The sequence below is a fragment of the Enoplosus armatus genome, chromosome 4, assembly GCF_043641665.1.
Source record: "Enoplosus armatus isolate fEnoArm2 chromosome 4, fEnoArm2.hap1, whole genome shotgun sequence".
Taxonomy (NCBI): domain Eukaryota; kingdom Metazoa; phylum Chordata; class Actinopteri; order Centrarchiformes; family Enoplosidae; genus Enoplosus; species Enoplosus armatus.
This window is the reverse complement of record NC_092183.1, coordinates 21,114,379-21,136,000: the sequence shown is the minus strand read 5'-3', so window position 1 is coordinate 21,136,000 and position 21,622 is coordinate 21,114,379. Positions and strand designations below refer to the sequence as shown.

The window sequence follows — 21,622 nt, the reverse complement described above, 5'->3', positions numbered from 1 at the left end:
GTGTGTGTGTGTGTCTGAATGTGTGTTCTGGGGATGAGCTGACAATCTCCTGGTTTACTGACTTCTGGAAGAGTTACAGTGTCGCACCTTATTCTCACAGACACTATTTGTCCAGTTAAACTGCTTTGTATTTGGCAAACTAGTGCAGCAATTAGAAGCCGCACTACCACCAAAACTGGGGGAGAGACCATCTTGTCCTGAGACATTTTTGCATGAATTCATTCTCCTTATCTAAGATGCGTCTCTCTCATATTAAATGATCAGTTCTAATTGATGATAAAGCTGCATTTTGGTTCGTTGTGGTACTAGCTAAACAAGCTAACTCTATTCAGAACTCACGAGTCTAATCTCAGGACCGATATTTTCAAACTGTAAAAATCTGTTAGGTCCAGCGAAGGCCTTGATGTGTCAGAAGTAATGATGTTGACTTTCATAAAGAATTTTGTATTGATTATTCCTATCATTATGGTTATGCATTGTTTGTGTAAAGACATGACAATATGGGTTCTTGGCATTCTATGTGATAAACGACTGTATAATTAAAAGAAACACTGACAATTGATGAAAAACTGTGTGTGTGCTGAGAGTATCGACGACATCGGCATGACATGGAGGGACAAAAAGAAATCCCTTCTCTACATCCAGGCATTGTGCTCTTGATGTTATGCATTTCATTGGATTTGTTTGCTGCATGCGAGAGGAGCTGCCATATTTTCTATCGCATTGTTTTCTGGCTCTCTTCTCTCCTCTCCTCTTCTGGCACGACAGTATTGACAACAGTATTGATCGTAACTGGGTTACACACCTGACGCTCCGGGTAGGAGGCACATGTCAGTCCCTGGGACATAACAGAGCTGCTGTAGAAATGAGCTTTTTTTTTTTTTATTCTCTCAGTTTCGCTTTTAGTGTAAGTGGAGCCCAAGCAGGCGATGCTGTTCTTTGCTTGTCCATGAGACAAAAAAGACATTCCGGTCCCTGAAACCAAAAACAGATTGTGAGTCTCTCTTTTATATAACCATGTATTCTCTGTCAGTTTTGGAAATAGTGCTCTTGTGCTGTGAAAGCAAAGGGAGTACAGAGGCAGGCTGCTGAGGGACTGTGGGTGTTACGGGTCAAGGCAGTTATGCTATTAAGATATCACCCACCTTGGTGTGTCTTCTTCCCGTCCCTGTTTCTTTAAAAAAAAAAAAAAATTTCGGCTTCTCACTGCGAGGAGAGAAAATTAACCATACATCAAGGGACATACGGTATGTGCATGTGTTAAACCAGACAGGATTAGGCAGTGCATGTAAGAGTATATAAAAGGTGTTGATTTTTTCCTGTGTGGACTGAACTAAAATAATCTATTGCTTATTTCAGTCCTTCCCCCACAGCTGTCAGTTGTTTTCTCCGACCTGTTGTGAGGTAAACAGACATTCCCTATCTTATCGTTATCAGCCATTAGCATGTTCACACATCCCGTGTGCAGTGGGCTCCGTATGAAGTTTCTGACTGGTCAAAGGTTGTTCAGATAAGGATTTACGATCTCCCATAATTCACTTTCTAAACATGACTCAGGCTTTCTTTAGCCCCCAGGCAGGCGTGGAGGCCCGCTGCCAACAGAATTTATATCCATATATTCAGTTTCTTGCTTATATGATGAATTTCTTTCAAGGGCCAATGGGAAAATCTGCGAGGCCATACGAATAAAATGCAAAATGAACAGAACAAATGATTTGTTGACCTAATTTTGGCAGATATTGTAATTAGTGTTTGATTTGTCATATTGTGATTGATGAAAAGCAATTCCCCGTGTTTTGAAATCTTTTGGTGTTATGTAGCCAAGAAAAGAATGCTGATTAGAGCGCTGCGGTCTGCATCTTGCAGATCATTATTGAGGATATTTGTTTGGATGAAAAATTGTGGGGATGCACGGTATTGACTTAGTACAACAATGCACAAATAGAACCACACTCCACCTGCAAAATCTGGAGAGAAAAAAAAAGTGGCCTTTACGCTCTGAGAAATGAAAAATGTCTTTTTGAGTTAATGGAGGTACCTAAGCAGATGAGCAAGGCCAAAAACAGAATCAGTGAAATCATGCCTGAAAACATCCAAACATGCAGCATGTTTTCTCTTTGCTTCCTGTAAACACTCACTGTGAGCGGTAACTTGCTCAGCCCTCACTGGCAGGCATGAAATTTTGATTTACATCTCTCACTGGGGATCTTTTTCTAAGGTAACAAGTGTGCAACATTCTGTTCAGCGTTGCCAAAGGTTGCGCCTGTGATTTAAACGGCAGGCACAATAAACTAAAAGCAGCCCTGATGATATTTCATCAGTTTTATTGTCAGTATGCCTCAAATACACGTTTTCTTTTTATCTGGCAGCCTGATTTCCATTCATGAGATTCAAGTAATAGCTCAACGTTTTGGTAAATATGCTTATTTGAGTTTCTGCTGAGAGTTAGATGAGAAGATCGATATTGTTAAATTCTGTAAATGCTCGTAGCTCTTTTCCGAGAGCACTCCCTGTTGCGTCTGTACTTACCAGCCCACCATCCACTGGAAGGGATTTCTTCAAGGATGATTGAGTCAGAGAGGTCTTAAATTGGACAGAATGAGCTCACTAGACAGAAGAGGGTCGCCTTTTCTTTCGTTTCTTTCTAGCAGCATTACATCCACTCTTATACAAATTTAAGGATCCAACATGTAGCACCTTTAAGCTAGCAAGTCAAAATAATGAGTTCCAGGCTGTTAAATCCAAATTATCATTACGTCAGCTGAAAATAGAGTCAGTGAAGAGTGAAAGTATTCAAAGACAGTTGTCGCAGTTTGGGAGGAAAAGAAAGTTGCTCTGTCTCCTGTGCTCCCAAACAGGATTTCTTTGTTACCCCACCTTTTGTGCGGTGTATGTCACCTGTAAAATTCATTTGAATACTAATGCTTCACAGCTTTTGTTACGTGTCCCAGTAGTCCCTCATTGGAGGAGAAAAAACTGCTCCTCGCTGCTGTTTTTGTTCATGTCAAAGTGGTGGTGGTGGTCAGAAAAAGATCTTTCAGTGGCCAGTAAAAGCAAATAACATCATTATTCCAGCAAGAGTACATTAGTTATGAGTGTTGCCACAAAGAATTTCGAAATAAGAAAATAATTTTGCACCATAATATATTCATTCATTCATATTCATCATTCCAATTCACTGCTCGCTTGAAAACTTGAACATATACAGGATGCTTAATGAGGAAGCAAGAATTTTGATTGCTCCGCATTTCATCTTAAAGCAGGAGGAGGAAGAAATCAGTCAACAAGTGTATTCATTGTGTGCTCTCGTCTGGTCTGTATGTGCTCCTGCAATGATTCCGGTATTCGCAAGGTTTTTCACAATAAAATAGCTTTCTATTACAGTGAAATCCTTTCAGCGATGTTGTGTGACATTATAAGAGACAGAAGTGGAAAGGTTGTTCCAAACATCGAGTATAATATATTACATTTTACGAGTTACTTCCTCATCCATAACGAGTGATCCCAGAGCAGCTTTGGTTTACTTAACATCAGGAAATCATTTGCAGCATAAACCCAGTTAACAGCTTGACCTTTCTAGCTGCCTTTTTACTTCCCCTTGACAAAATGTCTACAACATTTAGAGCCTTAAGTCATGTTTATATATTTATATCTAATCGTGTAGCCACAGATTTAGAGCCATCTTGTATCTAACACACTCTGTACATGCACACTGTATGATGTAACAGTAATATAGTGCTTTCTTTGAGATGTTACCTCATTGTTTCATTGTTTCTTTGATTTATTTCCCCTGATTCTTCAACAGCTCTGCTTCCCCACACCAGGGAAATCACCCAAAAGCCAACAACAATTAAATGTATAAGATTTATAAGCAGCACCCCTCGTCATATTGTTGTTTCCTGAGTAATAAAACATCACTATGGTACCTATAATAAAGACATTGTGGCAGTGTCCGCGGAGGATCCACTTTAGAGGTAAAAAAAAGGGAAAGTCATTCAGTTCTGTGAAAAGAAATTTCCTCTGTTTGGTAACCTCACACACAAGACTCAGAGTCTCCTTTCAAAGACTGCCGTGTGATCTGAAAACTGCCTGTGTGGCTGACAGACAAGCCGACCTGCCGAAACTGGAACAAAGAAAAATAACAATGATAAATAAAGTATGTGAATAGGCACACATCCTGTCCAGATTCTGTCCATTGTCATTGTTGTCATTTTAGGAGCTGGAATAAAATGCAATACGATTGATCATTTGGAAGCAGATTAGGTATTTAACTCGACTCTGGAAAAACACATTCAAATTGCGGTAAATTCAGGCAATTCCAACATACTGCAAGTAACAGCACAAACACTGCCATTATAAACGGCTGTAAAATATTGCTCTTATTAAGTTTTTTCTGCATGGGGACTCTTTTTGACAGAAGTCCCTCAGGCTCAGTGCTGTGGGCTTCTCTGCTACTGCATGAATGATGGCAGCATTAGTGCAGCAGAGGCACACAGAGCCACGGTGCTCTAAAAACATCCTAATAAAGATAAAAAGTACCAAACCCATCCTTATTACCACAGAGGCTCCACAGTGAATGTTGTTAAAGGGCGTTGGGGAAAAAAAAACAAGTTACACAGGAATGAATGGGCAGCAGATTGCTGTTGGATCACTGGGGTTTGACTGCCTTTAACAAGATGAACCATATGAGATTCCCCCCACAAAGCCCTCTCTGGTTTCTGTGCAGCAGATTCTTCTTCAGTTGGTTGACCTCTATCGGCAACGAAAGAGCTGTGACAACATCAGCACCAGTCTGGCTCAGCCGACACCTTGGCATAAATAATAAAACCACATTTTCAGCAGAGCCTGTTTGCTAATTAGAGCAAAGATCACATCAGCAAAAAAAGTGGACATACATCACATTTGACGGTGGTGTCATTATAATGTCGTTTTGTCATTTGGCATCTTTTTGGCTCGAGAATCAAATCTCTCGGTCGCATCTCCATCCTGCATCAACGACGTATTGCTCATTTTTTGCCGATGGGACGGCAAAACTCTCACTTGTTGACAAATCATTTCAGTTGACAAACAGTGCAATCTCGTGTATGATTGAAGTCCTAGGTGTGACCGTCCAAAGACTCCCAAGCATCATTCATCACAACTATTGTTGCTGCAGACCTGCCTCCTCACAGCCGATTTAAACTGCCTGTTCCTGTTGGCTTTATTTGAACGTTCTTCAAATATTGATCTATTTAAACGCTACATACGAAGACGTGTCTGTGATGGTTTGATAACTGATCTATCTATCTACTATCTGATTATCATCCTGATTTTCTCCCTCCGTGTTTCAAATCAACAAGCCAGAGTGAGTGAATGCCACTCGTACTGTATGTCATCTCAGGGATGCAATTACTTCTCAATGCTATATTTACATTCAGTTCAGTAACACACCAATCAACTGTATATTCCCCAGTTTAATCTATAACTCATTACATTTATGAACAAGGCCTTGACTATAACATACCTTTGGCATTGTGCTTCTCAGGGACAGAATTGAGCTTCTGCACATCATCATGAGTGTGATGATTGCTGCAGCTAGAAATAGTGAACTAATTCATTAGCTGATGAGAATTTCTTTTTGTTGCCTTCAGTGCCCTGATTGCTCTTGAAATAATACCATTCATCACTGTTGGGTATCCATTGAATAATTTTATGTTGGTACAATTAGCATTTTAATATTTTATGCAATATGTAAATGCCTTTTATTAAAACACATGACTGTAATATTCATGTACTCTGTCCTTAATGCCGTCATCTCTGTAATGTTATGATAATTTGTGTAGTCATGTGCAAAGAGTGTTGTCATAGCAAATTGCTTTGCCTGGTTAGACTAGAAAGACATTTTAACATTTTAAACAGATTTGATTTATTTATCTACTTTATTCCACACATGGAAACGATGCCAGAACAGCAAGTAAACTGAAATTACTGAGCGACTGTCTGTGTTTGGGTATTTGAAATGTGTGTGTTTGACATGTCTGTGGCAACTATGGAGTTTATATTACCATAACTTTTTAACATGCTATCGTCTGTACATGACATCTAAAATGTGCATTTGAATTGCAAAACCAGCATACAAATAAATAAAACATGCTCAAGTAATGAATTCATATATTAGTGGCTGCACTGATATGCATATTTACAGCAGCACAAAGTTGCTCTCAGTAGTTTCTTATGAACAGTTAAAGGATGAGGCTGGCGATATTCTATACTTTTGTGTTTTGTCAACAAATCCCATTAAAACACCAAAGCCATCAATGTGTTAGTACGTGTCTAGATACTTTCAGACTTCCTCAGCCTGTCTGTGGGTCTCAGCCCTATACCTATTGGTTCCTACTGAAGACGTGAATCTTTACAAAAAGGTCACAATTCATTTTTTTAAAGAAAGGCTTTATGATTCCCCAAAACAGCTGGTCGTTTTTATCAAATATTACTTTAACCAGATTTAATGGAGCATTTGTTGGGACCATATTCAGCCACATATTTGGTGCTCTAGTGAGCATTTCTGGCAGCAGGACGGCGCATGTGGGATTGATTCAAAAGAAACTACGCTGGTCAAGTTTATCATAATGAAATGAAATAGAAGACTTATTGGAATCTTTAAACCTCACATTTTGTGCAAGTATTTTACCTAAATGAAGCATGCATGACACATCTTCTGTTCACAAAGTCTTGATTAAAAAAAACTATATGCAACTTTATTTCAATCATTTGTAAAATCATTTAAATACGTGTTCAAATGTGCATGGCAGACTAACACCACAGCTGCAGTCAATGCACAATGCGTAAGCTCTCACCAGGATACAAGTTGAGCGCATCGTAACAATGTATCACACCTGTATTAATAAAACTGAAGTGAAGAATGGAAAGTTTATCAATGAGATAGCCTGTGTAACACTATGCAGACAAACAACTGGGCCTCTCTAGAAGTCTATAACCTTATCAAATCCTCTCAGCTAATTTGCGCAGTGAGTCATTAAAGCACTCATTAAACATCTTGATGAGGGATTGACCCACGCGACTGCTGGAGCGTACAGTACCTTATCACACATGCACACTCTGGATATTGAACTTCGCTGCAACATAACAGATGAGCCCACATGTCCCAAAGCCTGGTCTATTTATCATGACTCATGACCAAATCCGGCTTTTTTTTTTTTTTTATCTGATGTTTCTGGCCAGGGAAAACATTAGCTCTGATGTGGATGAGAATCTGCAGCCTGATGCAGTTGACAAGAAATATACGGAGCAGTAAATATAATATAATATATATTTTTTTTCAAATAACAAGTAGGTGTCGATGTATAGATTCACGAACAAAGATGGTTGTTTTTCATGTGACTGTGTTTTATCTTTAGAATAGATCTTTAGAGAACTTTTGAACATTTTGAGCAAGATTTAACTAAAACTGCGTTACGTTGCTTGTGTCACCTATTCTCAAAAGCAGCACTATTTGTTCTGCGAACAAAGGCAAAAGACTGCACAGATTGAATGGTCCAGCCCACCTAATCCTTATTGAAGTGTGTTATTTGGCATCTGTGTGTCTTAAGTGGAGTGTAGCCAGGGCTTCTCTGAGTTCGCAGTTCGGCAAAATCACAAATCAAAAGTATTTCTGTCCGATTTCTCTCTCTTTATCCCACCAGACTTGTGTCAAAACTCTTTTCTTTCCAGTTCAAATGGGCAGCTCAATTCAGAGCGGGCAATCCGCCCACACCACCCATTCATCTGCGTAGATGGATTGGGTGTGTGTGTGTCTGTGTGTGTGTGATGTGAGAGGGAAGTTTTAGACCTTCAGAGTATTATGTGAGGTCATTCTGTGATGTCTTCTGGCCCGTCCTTGCTTCTTAACAGGCTAGTTTATGAATGGCAGTTTGATTTAAAGTTAAAGTCAGGATTAGGCTGGTCTTAAATAAGAGCTGTTCGAATCAATGATCTCATATTAACAATGGGTCAAATGACTGTGTGATGTGAAAGGTCACATCTTAATGACAAATCCACAGAGAATTATCACCAGATTCAGCTTTACAGCTGCTTTACAGAGCATTTTGCTGTCTTTCAGCTCATTGTTTTGATTTTATGGCCCACAACTTTACTGTTTTGGTTCAGACTCACCGCACACATGCACATCAAGTTGTATAATGCCACAACAGGCAGCTGTTTTCTGTGAAAAAGCCTCTGCACTACCTGCCCAGCACCAAACAGACAGACAAAGTTAGCGACTAGCTGGTGAACTTAGTGCATTTAGCCACTAAAGAGCCAGATATTGGAAGCAAAAACAGAACTACAACAAAGTGTACATTGGACTTAAATTTTCACCAGGTGGACACAAACACGACTCCAAGTGAATGTTAATGTTGCTCCGTGTCTGTTGGATATATAAAAAGACAACTGTTTGCTAACATGTTAGCCATATCAACTTTATGGACCTCGTGGGTTTCAGCTGCAAGGACGTCCTTTAACTTCCCGTCTACACCGGAAGTGGGAATGTGTCATGTTGACATCTGCTGCTTCTGACCACCTTGCGCCTACGTTTTAACAAAACATCAGTTTTGTAATATAACGTACAGCATGAAGATCTGCCAGAGCTGTAAAAGAAAATGTGAGACTTTCTTCTACAGCAGCCTAACAAACGATCCCCCGCTGTTTACATTAACAGCACTAATTAGATCAGCTCTCCCACACCAGGATCAGCTGGTCATCTTACTGTCACAACAGTATGGTCACGGTGTCTTGTCAGAATGTGTTTATAACAATATGAGTGCACAGTGGGGACTCATTCGGTTCGTTTTTTTTCTTATTACACACGGTCCAGCTTATTATTGTGTAACAAGCTAATTATTCCCAATCGTATTATCAACAGAATATACATTATATTATAAAGTTGGGTAAAAAGATGACGAAAAAGTGTTTTAATTCATCTTCAGAAATTCAATTCCAGACCATAAATCCAAGGTCGGCTGGTTAAGAGACTGTTTGTGCAAATAATGTCAGTAACATAACAGCCCGCATCATCATACTGATAACGAAGCATCGAGCTCTTGAACTCGCAGTAAGCCAGTTGAGCTGGCTGTAGGCTAGCTGACGCCGAACGTAACTTTGCACCAACAATCGTCCCGTTAATCTGATCTCTCTGTGGTGGATGGAGGTGTGTTGTGACTTTCTACTTGCACTCACTATAGCCAGCAATAGTAGCCGGAAGTGAAGAGACAAAACCAGAGCTGAGGTCAATAAGGCGATAACATGTCAATCTTACAGCTTGATGTCCTTCTCCGGAGTGACCGAGTTACTTGCTTATTTTCATACTTTGAAAGGGAATACGCTACTTCCCCAAAATGTTGAACAATTCCTTTAAGGGTTGGGTCACACTGAAGGTTAGACCAAGGGTTATAAATGACGACAGTGGATGGAGTGTCCTCCCAAACTGTCTTATAGCATGAGCACTTGTGTAAATTCTGTGTGAGAGAGTCTCCTGTTTGCGACAGTGTCGTGTTTCTATCACTGCCCAGCATTGACCGTAACTCCCCGAATACAACAAAGTCAAGTTCACTAATTTGAAGCTGTGACAACAACAAAGACATACAGCATCAAAAGAATGCAAATTCTACTCCTCTAACTATTGTTGGTGTTTTGATGAAAATTGCCGTTCCTCTATGAATCATTATGTTGCTTTCAAGCATGGCCAAGCATGTATGCGAGTCCATTCGGCTGAGCTTCAATTCTGCAGAAATAATTTCCTCTCCAAATGAATGTGTGTGATTTTGTTTTTTTTTTATTGACTGAGAACACAAGAGACAATAAACAACCTGTCTTTTGCCATAACACAGTCGGTGAACCAGGCTGTTATTTTCCTTAATTCTTTTTTTTTTTTTAAAGAGAGAGAAGCATTAGATTACATCATTATGTCATAATTCCCCAATGTGTGTGGGAAATACGAGCTATCGTAGAAGCAGAGAGGGGCCGAGAGATCTGAAGTTCTCTTTCAGAGAATACAGTTTCTATTCCACTCCTGCGAGCGAAGCTTAGGGACCGTACTCTCCATGGACTCTTTCTGTGTGCCAGACTTCACTGGGTTTAGCACAAGAAGCACAACTTATTGGATTATGGGGTCCACCGTCTATGCACATATTGCTGGAGGCTGTGTGTGTGTGTGTGTGTGTGTACGGGGGTATAGATGTGGGTGGGCAGCTTGTGAACCGAGGGAGGGATGCAGTAGAAATACACGATAAATTCCCATTTACTTTCCTATTTCACATGCAGACTTTCTCATGGAGCCCTGCCTTTTCATGTTCAGAGGTTAGAAGTTTAAGCAGGCCAGAGGAGCTGCCTACTGTAAATGAAGCAGGACCTAATTTCCGTCCTCAGGAGGTGTTTTGTCTGCACGGACAGGATAAGGTTTTTGGCACACATTCCTGGTTAGATGGACTCCCTGCTGATGATATAACGCTCCATAATTGTCCACATGCAGACAGAGATTCGCAGTAGAAGTAATTTACTGCAACAAAGAAACGGTCTCCATTCGTGTCCTTGGTGCCTGTTGGGTGTAGTCACCCTGCTCACCCTTCACAGATTTCAGCCTAGGTAGTGTGGGATGTTGTATTTTCAGGCGGAAGTTAATCTCTCCTTTTCTCTTTCGCCCTCATCTACTTTTACGTCCTCTTTTAAATGCTGTAGTTGTAAAGATAAAATCATGATAACACTGTCTCTAGCTGCACTAGTTTCAATACTGTTAATACGAGAGAACGAAAGCGTAGCAGGCAGCCAATGGGATTTTGTCCTGCTGTGTCCAGCACCATCCGAGCATGTTTTGATGGCAGATGTGCCCTTTCCGTAGTGGGTTACTTACTGAGATAAAGAATCACAGAGGCTGGGAGGAATCCTTACATTTGCCTCTTTATTATTTATTCTACAGCATGGCTCATGGAGAGCATGCAGGGCAGGAGCAGCTGAAAACTGCTGGGTGAGAGGAAGTAATCAAACCGGTTTCATCTTGTAACAAGACAACGGATTTGGTTTGATTCAGAATTGGTGAATAACGATGCTACCTCCGTACGCGTTATTGCATGGTGTAACTAACACCACCCGGGCTGCAGAGTGTATGTTTATGATGGGCAGGACATCTGTGAATAACGGCTGATTGTTGTAGAGGAGACAAAAAAATCAATTTCACTGTCAGAGTGGACATTTAATTGCGGAGATTCAGGGGGGTCATGAATATAGTGTGTGGCCCAGAATGCGCTGGCTGTATTCCACTCACGTAGCTCTTTGAGGGGCTGCTTCCCTCTGCCAGAAGCGCCATCCTTGTCCCTGTGGCGTTCCACCTTAAAAAGATGAATATATGTGCCCAACTGGCTCCCTGACATTGACACACCGTGACTCACGCTGCCGTGCTATTTCAGTATGGCTGCTGGCAAGCCCAGCCTTTCTGTAGCCTCTCCCCTCCCTGGTTTTGGCCATTTTGTTTGTCTCCCCGGCAAGGCTGTTTACTTGTAATTTGGACATCTGTCAAGGTGGTTGGTTTGCTACCCTGTGGTGTGATTAGGCTACCTTTGCCAAATCTTGGAGGATAAATGGGGTTAGAGCAAGTCTTGGCTTTAAAGACAAGGCTGGAGTTTGGCTACCTCTCATCTACCAATTTTTGGAGTGTAATTAAGAAACCATTGGGTGACAAAAAGGGTGTCACAGCAGTCACAAACGTATTCATCATGCTTGTTCACACTCTCTCCCCTGCACTTTGCATGGTGGTCTCATACAGTGTCCTAGTACTGTCTGTTTGTCCCACCTTGTCACACAGTCTGTTCAACGCAGCGCTCCGGTGCCAGAGCCTCCTCCTACACCATTGGGGGAGGGGGGGGGGGGGCAATTAACCACCTACTGGTAAAGCAGCCATACCGCATAGCCTCACACACACCCTGACATTTGGAGGATCACTCGCACACACTGCATGAAGCTCAGGTATACACAACGTGCAGCAAAGGGTGTGGGGGGGGGGGGGGGTCGGATCTGATTTCAAATTTGCTTTCTGATCATGTTTCATCCTGAGCATTACTAATTTGTTCATCTCCTTAATGAACATTATTGGCAGGATTGCATTAACCCAGCACTTAAGTTTTCTAATGGCGAGCGCCATGCCCCGTGCTCACATCCCACAGCCTACTGCACACTCTCACTCAATCAATACTGAATAATTTCACTGCCCCATCCAACTTCATCGAAAACGTCTTTCTTTTCGTATTTTGGATCATCAGCCGCAGTGAGATTTAGCACCTTCAACACAGACGATCTAGACCACGACGACCAATCATCTGGAGCCGTTTTATCTCCAAAATCTCCAAACTCCATTTTGGTGAATCATTCACAGCTGATGAGACGTTGTGGCAAAGTAGGCTGGTTCAAATAGCTGTATTCCTGTGACAAGCTTGATCGCCTAATGAAGGCTTTATTTACAGCCAGGACACTGCACAAGTTTGCACTGCAGTTCTACCACACTGTCTTGGCACTGAGGTAGAAATCGACTTGCCTCTCGTAGTGTGTCTGTGAGCAACAACAACAATGAGAAACAACAATGTTTTCACGGGTGTGTCAGCAGGGTGTGTCGGGGAAGGGCTGGGGGGAAATGTCACATTGCTGTTCAGTACATACAAAGCATTCGTCATTTTGAGAAATCTATGCAGGAACTTCTGATATGCATTATCATGGAATGGCAGGTGATAGCATAAAAGGCAGTGCAGCAACACTGGCACAGGTAATCATTAATCTCTGTCAACAGCTGCTGTGTGTAGGCGTGTCATCAGAAAACAAATACAGACAGTTTGACCAACAAAACTCTTTGTCTGCATTATGATTCTTATTTTCTTTATTATTTGAAACACATTTCCAACCTACAAATGTGCGTTTCCACAAATAAAACCTCTCTGAAGGAGGTTTGAAATGTTCCCAGCTCTAGGAGTGGCCAACAGGTGCACTATGGACAGAGAGGGTGTGGCCATAGTTACTGCTGCTGAGTTTCACCTGAGAACAAAATAAGCAAGCTTCACCAGTACTGAAACACTGCCAGGCCTCAAAGGACGTACTTTTGCTTTGGATTATTCTTTCACTTTAAGGTATGTCAGAGCTATTATACTTTTCTCCGTTTTAGTCTCTTGGTTGTGTGAACCTAAGAAGTGAAACAGGTTGTCTTTCCTGTGCTTGTTCTACATTGATATTCACTTTCATTCTAGACCTGACTCCTTCTAACAAAAAGGGAAAGAAATTAAAGAGCAGTACAAGGTTTCGTGTTCGGTTTAAGATCTGTGTTAGAGAGGTGGAGGACAACCACCAGTAGACATCTTTTCACTTCCATGGAATTAAATTAGAGGCCAAATTCAAGCATTCAAAGATAATACACAGTCATTGAAATTGCAGTCTCTGAATCATTTCTTCTCTTCATGTCACACTTGCTCTCAGGTTTATAATGGATCCAGTATTCACAAGCGTGAGGCTAAAGGTGGCTGTGCTATTTCTGGTAACAATTCAGCTGAGGACAGGTGAGTCTGATTTATTTATCTCAGGAGTGTGTTTCTGCTTCCGGATAAGTACGGCCAAAGCAAATACAACATTTGATATGTCCTTTTAGTGCCCCTTTTCTCTCCCGCTGACCGCCCTTCGTACAGGCAGGCTTATTCTGATCAAAGCAGAGAATATATGAACAGTTGCACCAGTCTGATCACAACAGACTGGCGAGGAGGACGTACTCTGAGCTGATGAGCCGACAGTAATACCACTGGGTGAATTGCATGCAATCAAAGAACCATGTACATGTAATGTGGGCGGCTGATGGGTACCCTGCATAACGTTCACAGCTCTTTTCATATGTCCTCCTGTTGGTCAGGGTCCAACTGGCGTGTGCATTCTTAAAGTGAGACCCTGAGAGACTTTCTCGTCCCCACTGGAGAAACTGGTCTCCATCCAAGCTGTCTGTTTTAATAGACGAACAACGTGAAAACGGAAGTGAAGTAAAATGAAATGCACGCAGCAGAGTGAAAGTAAACAGTGTACATATGGAACACACATGCAAAACCGTTATCAGGATTCACAAAAACCTGCGAGCCTACTGTCTGGGCCAATGAGGAGGTGCACAGGATCTGAATAGTTAGTAGTAGCTTTTTGTGTCAAGCTCAGTGACTGCATTCACTGGCAAGTTAGCTTAGCTGCCTCTCCACATGGAAAACATGTCGTCCTTAGATCACAGCATTTTGCCCACGGGGGCTTTTGCAGTGTAAACATTTGACTGACTAATTTGAGCTTTTTCCAGACTCCCTTCATCACATCTGCCGTTTACACGCTTTCATAAATACCTCTGATGTACTTTGTTTTGTTGCAGTGGCGCTGAAGTGCTTTCAGCGTGCTACAGTGGATTTGGTGATGAGTGGTGTCAAAAGAGAGGCTGATTTGATTCATCAACGTGGCCCATTAAGATATTTAGTGATTGTTAAACATCTAAATGTGGGAACGGTGGAAAGGAGTTCGCTCCAGATGTCTGAGAGTGAGTGAGTGACAACATTACCGAGATAAATAACGTGGATCTGGTGAAACGTGTTGCCACTTAATAATAACCACCGCTGAGTCCTTTCTGTAAATGTCAAGCTATCAGCAATAATTAAAATCCATGACCATAAACAACGGTGAGTCAGCAGGGTGTGTGTCAGCCCAGAAACAGCTTTTAACTGCCACTCGTCAAGAACATTTCTCATGTTTGCGCATCTATTCAGTTTTCATCATCATTTACTAATATATTTCTGACGACTAATGAGCCTCGAGAGTTTTAAATTAATACGTAACTCATTTTTGCAAAAAAAAAAATACCACTTTTATTTCTATTCCAGCTCCAAACTCTAAAATCCTCCTTAGTTTGACTTAAGAGGCCAATTAGTCTCAGATCAGTACCTACTCCCCTCAGAGAACTGTTTACGAGCGCAGGCCCAGAGCCTGAATGCCATTAAGTGGGGAAAAATATTAATGTGTTTGAGAGAGAAATTAGGTCTTTTTATATTTGTCTTTTGGCCTGGGTAGACGATTATTAAAATTGGAGAGGGTGGAGAAGTGTATATTATGAATTCTGACTCATTTTTCGCACCCATCAGATGTGGGCAAGGCAATGGAGGTGACATCCTCGGGGCCACAGACCATTCAAAAGGCCAAGGGGGAGACGATCAACCTGGGATGCACCTACACCCCCGCCCCCCAAGACACAGGAGAACTGGACATTGAGTGGTCCAACCTCAGCCCGGACATGACACAGAAAGACCAACTGGTAGGTGTACGTTTGAGGCCTGAGAGGGATGACCTAGAGAAACCAGTCTGGCAAGTTGGATAAATGACTGTGGGGGTTATCTTTTACCGTGGGGCTCTGTTAGTGGAAAAACCTGCTTTGAAGAAGCGTCATCACTCAACGCAATCTTTTTGCATGTCAGATGTTGTCATACACAGGGGGCCAGATGCACCGATACGGAGACCCCAGCGTCTCCAACAGGCTCAACTTCATAGGGAACCCCAAGCAGGGAGACGCTTCCATCTCTATCTCCGATGTGAGGCTCTCAGACGCCGCCACCTACCAGTGTAAAGTCAAGAAGGCGCCGGGTGTCGACATGCGAAAAGTCTCTCTGATGGTGTTGGGTGAGGAGGAATTCCTTTCTACCGGTTCTACCTGTTCATTTTCTCAGCCGTCTCATTATTCTTTTAAATGCTGCTCTCACTCGCGGGGAATGCAGAGGCTCATTCTTCTCTCTGCTCCTGTCTCAGTCAGTTATCACGCCTTTCACCTCAGCCATGCCTCTGATTGTTCTCCTCCTTCACACCTTCATCCCTCCCATGATGAACTGAAGCTTTTGAAGCGTTTTCTCTAAAAGCTGTTTTTTGTGCCATGTGTCGATTTCACCAGTTCCCCCGACGGCGCCAAAGTGTTGGGTTGAAGGCGGCGAGGAGAAAGGTGGCACAGTCTCTCTCCGATGCGAATCCTCTCAGGGATCCACTCCTCTCAGCTATGTGTGGAGGAGAGAGAGCGGCGGAGCAATGCCATCCACTGCAACCCAAAGTGAGGAGGCAACACGACAGACAACAAGGGCTTTTCTCTAATACATTCGTGATGCTGTATTTGTATAATGTGCTTGTACTGAATGTTGTCTTCTTTCATTAAGACCCGGAGACTGGGGAGCTTTTGATAAGGAACCATACAGACAGCAATGTTGGAAGTTACGCCTGTGAGGCAAAAAACGCTGTCGGCAAAGCACAGTGTAAATATGCACTGCATGCATACAACCGTAAGTCTGTGATACCATCATCTAATTTTACTCTTAAGTGCTTAGCACTCTTACGTTCCTAAAGCAAACTTTTTTTTTTTCTGCTTCATGGTTTAAATATTTGCTGTAGTCTGAAATGCAAGTTGTAAAATCACATGTAAGCCTCTTGTTGAAGCTGGAAATTCATAGCTGCAAAGAAGGAGAGCTGCACTTGTTTGATCTTAAAGCACCACATCTTCTCTTCCAGCCACCAACAAAGTGGGTGTCATAGTTGGGGCGGTGATAGGTGCTCTCCTGCTGCTGCTCCTCCTCCTGCTTCTCATCTGGCTCCTGATCTGCTGCTGCCACAAGCGGCGCTATGAGAAAGAGGTGGCAAATGAAATAAGGTATTTTGTGTGTGTGTGTGTGTGTGAGCTGGAAACAATTTCCCAAACATCCGTGAGATAATCTCAAATCTGAGAAACCATCTGACTGAGACCTGTGTGACTTGTTTCCTCAGGGAGGACACCCAGGCCCCGGAGAGCAGACCATCCAGCAGAAACTCCAGTCTCCGCTCAGTGATGGGATACCGCACCCACCCCGGGGTGCAGTACAGTTCCGTGAGGAACCACCTGCCCAGCGTCCGTGAATCAGGCCTCAGTCCCGTCTACACAGGCGGGAGCAACGGCACATCACAGCCAACTGAAGGGGGAAATCCTCCTTCCCTAAAGTACGACCATCGATACGGATACCCTGTGTAAATGCCTGATTTTACTTTGCTAATTTTTTTTTACTTTTAGTATAAAACTAAGCCTTCTGAAGAAAAAGACTTTGCCCTTTAAGTATAAAACATCTTGAAAAGAAGATGCTGTTTAAAGTATGTATATGACAAAAGGTGCAATACTATATATTTTACTGGAGAATAATGGGAGTGCTGGTATACAACTACTGGGGACACACCAGCCCTTGGACAGACATAAATGTACAGCTGGATGACATTCACAATGCACTGTAGCACATCATTACTATTGTAAACAACGTGGATTGGTTCAGATTATTGCACTGATTTTGCTAAAACTGTGTGTAAAATGTATATAGCAAAAAAAAACTTTATTTTTATTGGTGCTTTCTTTTGACGCATATGTTGCTCAACCAAGTTACTTTTTTCTAAACACGTTTACAATAAAACATGTTTTAGCTGACAAAATCGGTGAGGAGAGTGCCATGTAACGTCACGTTCAGGGATCAGTGAGCGCTCAGATTTTTGTGCCATGGCTCCGTCTTTTATTGCCTGATGATATCTGCGCTGATGAATTAATAGAATCCTGTTTGAAACACGTCTCCCACTCTCAGGATGTAAAAAAAACAGATAAAAACTTAATTGAATGAGTTGTGTTTTGGCATCATAATGAAATCAGACATGCCAAATTAGGTATGATTATGTGAAACCAGTCGAATTATCTATATGGTCAGAGGTTCAAATATAACTCCATTAGAGGGAGTTTGGAGAGTGCATTAACTAGGCGCTAGAGCTTAGTGCAGAAACATGGTCAGACAGGCTGTTTTCATAGCCTGCTGACTGGAGACTGGCTAAATTCAAACTTTGAGCCGCTTATGAGTCAGAATATTGACAGACAGCGAAGTCAATTTTGCCTCTGATCCTCTTATGTGCGTTTGCCTCCTGGAACATTTTCCATTTGTAGAACAAAGTGCTGCAAAAATTGCCTTGTTTGTGGTGTGTGTTTCTCCCATTTGTTTTTGCAAAGCCGCCAGTAAAGCAGTTATTCGTCTAACAGCTTGTAGTTGTGGCTCCACCCTGCAGCTGCCACTCTCAGATTCCAGAGTCAGCACCGTGCCCGCGGCCCCGCCTCCCGTCTTTAGTGGCCTGATCCCATCTTCAAAAGGTGTGTGTTGAATTAACAAGAGCTGCAAGAAGTGGTGAGGGTCGGAGGGCCCTTCGGGGCGGGGGCTGCCATCCGCTAATCTGCAAAGGCTGGCCGTTAACAGTGTTACTGTTCCAAATCATCAGAAATAAAATGCATCAAAATTAGACTTTCAATTTTGGACACGCTTCCCTCACTTTTAGATTAGCTTTTCTTGGAAATTTCACTAGCAGCACTTTAGTTTGCATTCGCCCCTCCACCGCGCACACACACACACACACACACACACACAAAAACGACGGTCAACTTTGGTGTCCACGTCCATATCTTTCTGTTTGCTCAATTCAAATTTGTAAAGAAATGCACACCCACCAGAAGGACCAGTTCTCTGTGTACAGAAGCCTTTTTTTGTGTGCAAACACAAGTCTGTCCTTTGATCCATGCATGAACTGGGGAAATAGATACAATAATTAATTACAAATAATTTTCTGGCAACTTCACTTGGAAACCACGTAATCTCCTCTTGTAATAATAAGTTTCTTAGAGGGTGGAACTTCTAACAGGATTGGCATAGTAATTATTTAACCACTGCAGAGTGTTCTTTCACATCTAGATTCAAAGAGCTTTTTTTCTGAAAATAACTTTTTATGCTATTGTGCAAAAAAAAGGCAGAATCAGACCTTTAAATTTGACTTTGGATTGTTTGGTCTAAAATGAACTATTCGTTATAATAACATATTTAAGTTAAAGTGCTATTCATGAAGAAAAACATTGGTGAGGACCTTGGCAAGCCATATTAATTGCTTACGTGATTAGGATCCTGGAGGATCAACATAAAAGTCAAAGTCTGTCTACAAAGTTAGTGTCCTCCACAGCACAAGCTACAGTGATAAGGTGTCGCTTTAGCAAGGCTCCTGAAGGTGACTCAGAGGTGATTTGCTTTTCTTATCAGGTAAATAGGTGTGTGTCCTTGTGTGTGTGTGTGTGTGTGTGTGTGTGTGTGTGTGTGTGTGTGTGTGTGTGTGTGTGTGTGTGTGTGGTTTGGTGTTTGTAAATATGTGGCCGACCTGCAGGAATAACCATTTGCATGCAGAGTCCGGGTTGAGTGTGGTCTGCGGACTGGCTGAGCTGTCATGCTGCACCGATCGACACACAGTAAAGTCGCCGGATATTCATAATGAGCACATGTCCCGCACCCCCCCCCCCCCCCCCCCCCCCCGTGTCAATGCAAATACACCGTCACCACTACCTGTGGTCATAACTGATGCAAATCATACCTAATGCTTATATATAAATCCCAGCCGGAGAACACTTAAATCCTACGACTTCACCTTGCTGTGTGCATCGTGCAGACAGCTTTGGGCTAGGATTAATTCTTGGATAAACAAAACAAAACAAAACAAAGGATTCTTCAACTGCAGCCGAAGGTATTGAGTAAGACAGCGTATTGTGGCGACTAGCAGGCAAAGAGAAAGTAAGCGGAAACCTTGAGTAGGATTCGGAGTGATGAAAAGCCTCATCCAACCCATGGGAGCTTCATTTGAGGTAAAAATGTTTTACCCGAATTGCTCTAACTCTCTTAACTCAGCTACACTCCACGTCCTTTTGGAAACGACCACCTGAATTGTAGATTTCACGTACATTTTTAACCAAAACAGAAGATTTTAAATTGAACCCATTTTGATCCGTTTCATGTGCTCCAAAAGCTAAATGTGTCAATCTTCTCCCCAGGCCCCACCGACAAACTGTGACTGATTCCATTCTGTGACAGAAATGAAGAATCGTCTGGTTTGGAGTGTGTGTGCATAATTTTTTGTTTCTTGTCATCTCTTTGAGCACAGCAAAAACAAAACACTTTCCGATCCCCACACAGCCGAGTGCTGCATAGGGGTCTAAAAAAAAAAAATATTCTCACAAAGGTTTACACTGCAGATGTGTGATCGTCATTATGCTTGGGACAAATAAACTAGCCCTCTGGGTAATGACCGGTCTGTTGGCCATCACAACTGTCTTCTTTAATGTCTACATCTTCTTGATGAGTCTGTGGAACTACAAGCAGAAGAAGCAGTGGACTCCCAGTGAAACCATCGTCACGGCTCTGTCGGTGGCCAACGTGGCTCACCAGCTGGTCTGTTACTTCTGGATGACCATGGATGAGGTGGACAACAAGTGCCACATCGTCCAGATGCCTTATACCATCATGCTGCTGTTAATCTACAGCCTCAAGTTCACCATCATGTGGGACACCAGCTTTCTCACTTTTTACTACAGCACCAAGCTGGTGAACACGCCCAATCGCTGCTACACGCACATCCAGGCCGCCATCCTCAAGCATGTGAGCTTGGCTGTTTTTCTCCTCCCTCTGTGCGGCCTGGGCACCTGCATGCCGATGCTTGTGGTGTTTCACCCCGACAACAACACCGCATCGAACAAAGACTGCGGGGTTTTGATGCCCGACACGCTCCCTGGCCAGGTCTATGAAGCCGTGTACCTGCTCCTCGCTGATGTACTGCCCGGGGTGCTCATGGCGAAATGCTGCATCTCCATCTCAGTCCACCTGGCCATCCACCTCCGCCACATGAAAGCCAGCACCAACGGAGCCCACCGCCCGAAGCTGGGCTCCCAGATGAGGGTGATCCAGATGTCTTTGTCTCTGGTCGCCATCTTCATCCTCTTCCTCGTGATCGACCTGTATGTCCACTACCAGATAGCGGTGAACCACGAGAACGTCATCGTGCTCACGTTCTTCTTCACGTCCATCTACACCACCGCCACCGCCGTGGTGCTGATCTACGGGAAGAAGACTTTTTGGAAAGCTCTGCTACACGAATTTAACGTCTGCCTGGACGAATATCCGTGTTTGTCTTGTCTGAAGGTGCCTGAACAAAAGACTAAACCCAGCACTCCTGCAAAAGTTAAAAACTGAGAAGCCAATTTGCTTTGCGCTGAGGGTCTTTGTGCAGAAATCAATTGGTCATTGTCTGAACTTATTAAAAACTTTGAAGGAACTTTTTCTTTTTATCTTTCCTGCTAGCAATTTCAGTAATGACTACTGTCCTGCTGTATCACCATTAATTACAATTTCTTATATCAATAAGGTATTTTAGCTGTGTTAGCCAGTCAGAGCAGGGAGGGTAGACGCACAGATCACACAGCCAGGTAACCAGCTTTCCATCTGAATCACAGGCGCAAAAGACTGCACCTATGAATATGAATATTTCAGTAGAACAAATAACAGTCAGGCCTGTAAAATAGATCCCCAAGCATGGTTGCCTGGACATGATGTAACTCCGTACCCATCTAAAAATGTTAAAAAATACATGTGACTGTAGTGAGAGTACAGAACATATTAATAAAACAAGAAAGCACGCACAACCTGAATCCATCTTTTTTTTCTGTTATCGTCACAGGGGTTTTAAGGGTTTTTCCTCAGTCAGGTTGCAGATA

The 21,622-nt window shown here is 42.5% G+C and overlaps 2 protein-coding genes across 2 annotated transcripts; both read left to right on the top strand.

Annotated features, from left to right (window-relative positions):
• Positions 1 to 12,702: 12,702 nt before the first annotated feature.
• vsig8b (V-set and immunoglobulin domain containing 8b) lies at positions 12,703 to 18,351 on the top strand. The gene is made up of 9 exons (XM_070904377.1): positions 12,703 to 12,781; positions 12,957 to 13,139; positions 13,483 to 13,562; positions 15,159 to 15,328; positions 15,489 to 15,690; positions 15,956 to 16,108; positions 16,212 to 16,334; positions 16,561 to 16,699; positions 16,813 to 18,351. The coding sequence occupies exons 3-9, from the start codon at positions 13,490 to 13,492 to the stop codon at positions 17,051 to 17,053; spliced, it is 1,101 nt and encodes a 366-aa protein (XP_070760478.1). The 5' UTR covers positions 12,703 to 12,781; positions 12,957 to 13,139; positions 13,483 to 13,489; the 3' UTR covers positions 17,054 to 18,351.
• A 1,772-nt stretch (positions 18,352 to 20,123) lies between these two features.
• On the top strand, positions 20,124 to 21,101 carry tas2r202 (taste receptor, type 2, member 202). The gene has a single exon (XM_070903860.1). The coding sequence runs from the start codon at positions 20,124 to 20,126 to the stop codon at positions 21,099 to 21,101; it is 978 nt and encodes a 325-aa protein (XP_070759961.1).
• Positions 21,102 to 21,622: the final 521 nt, after the last annotated feature.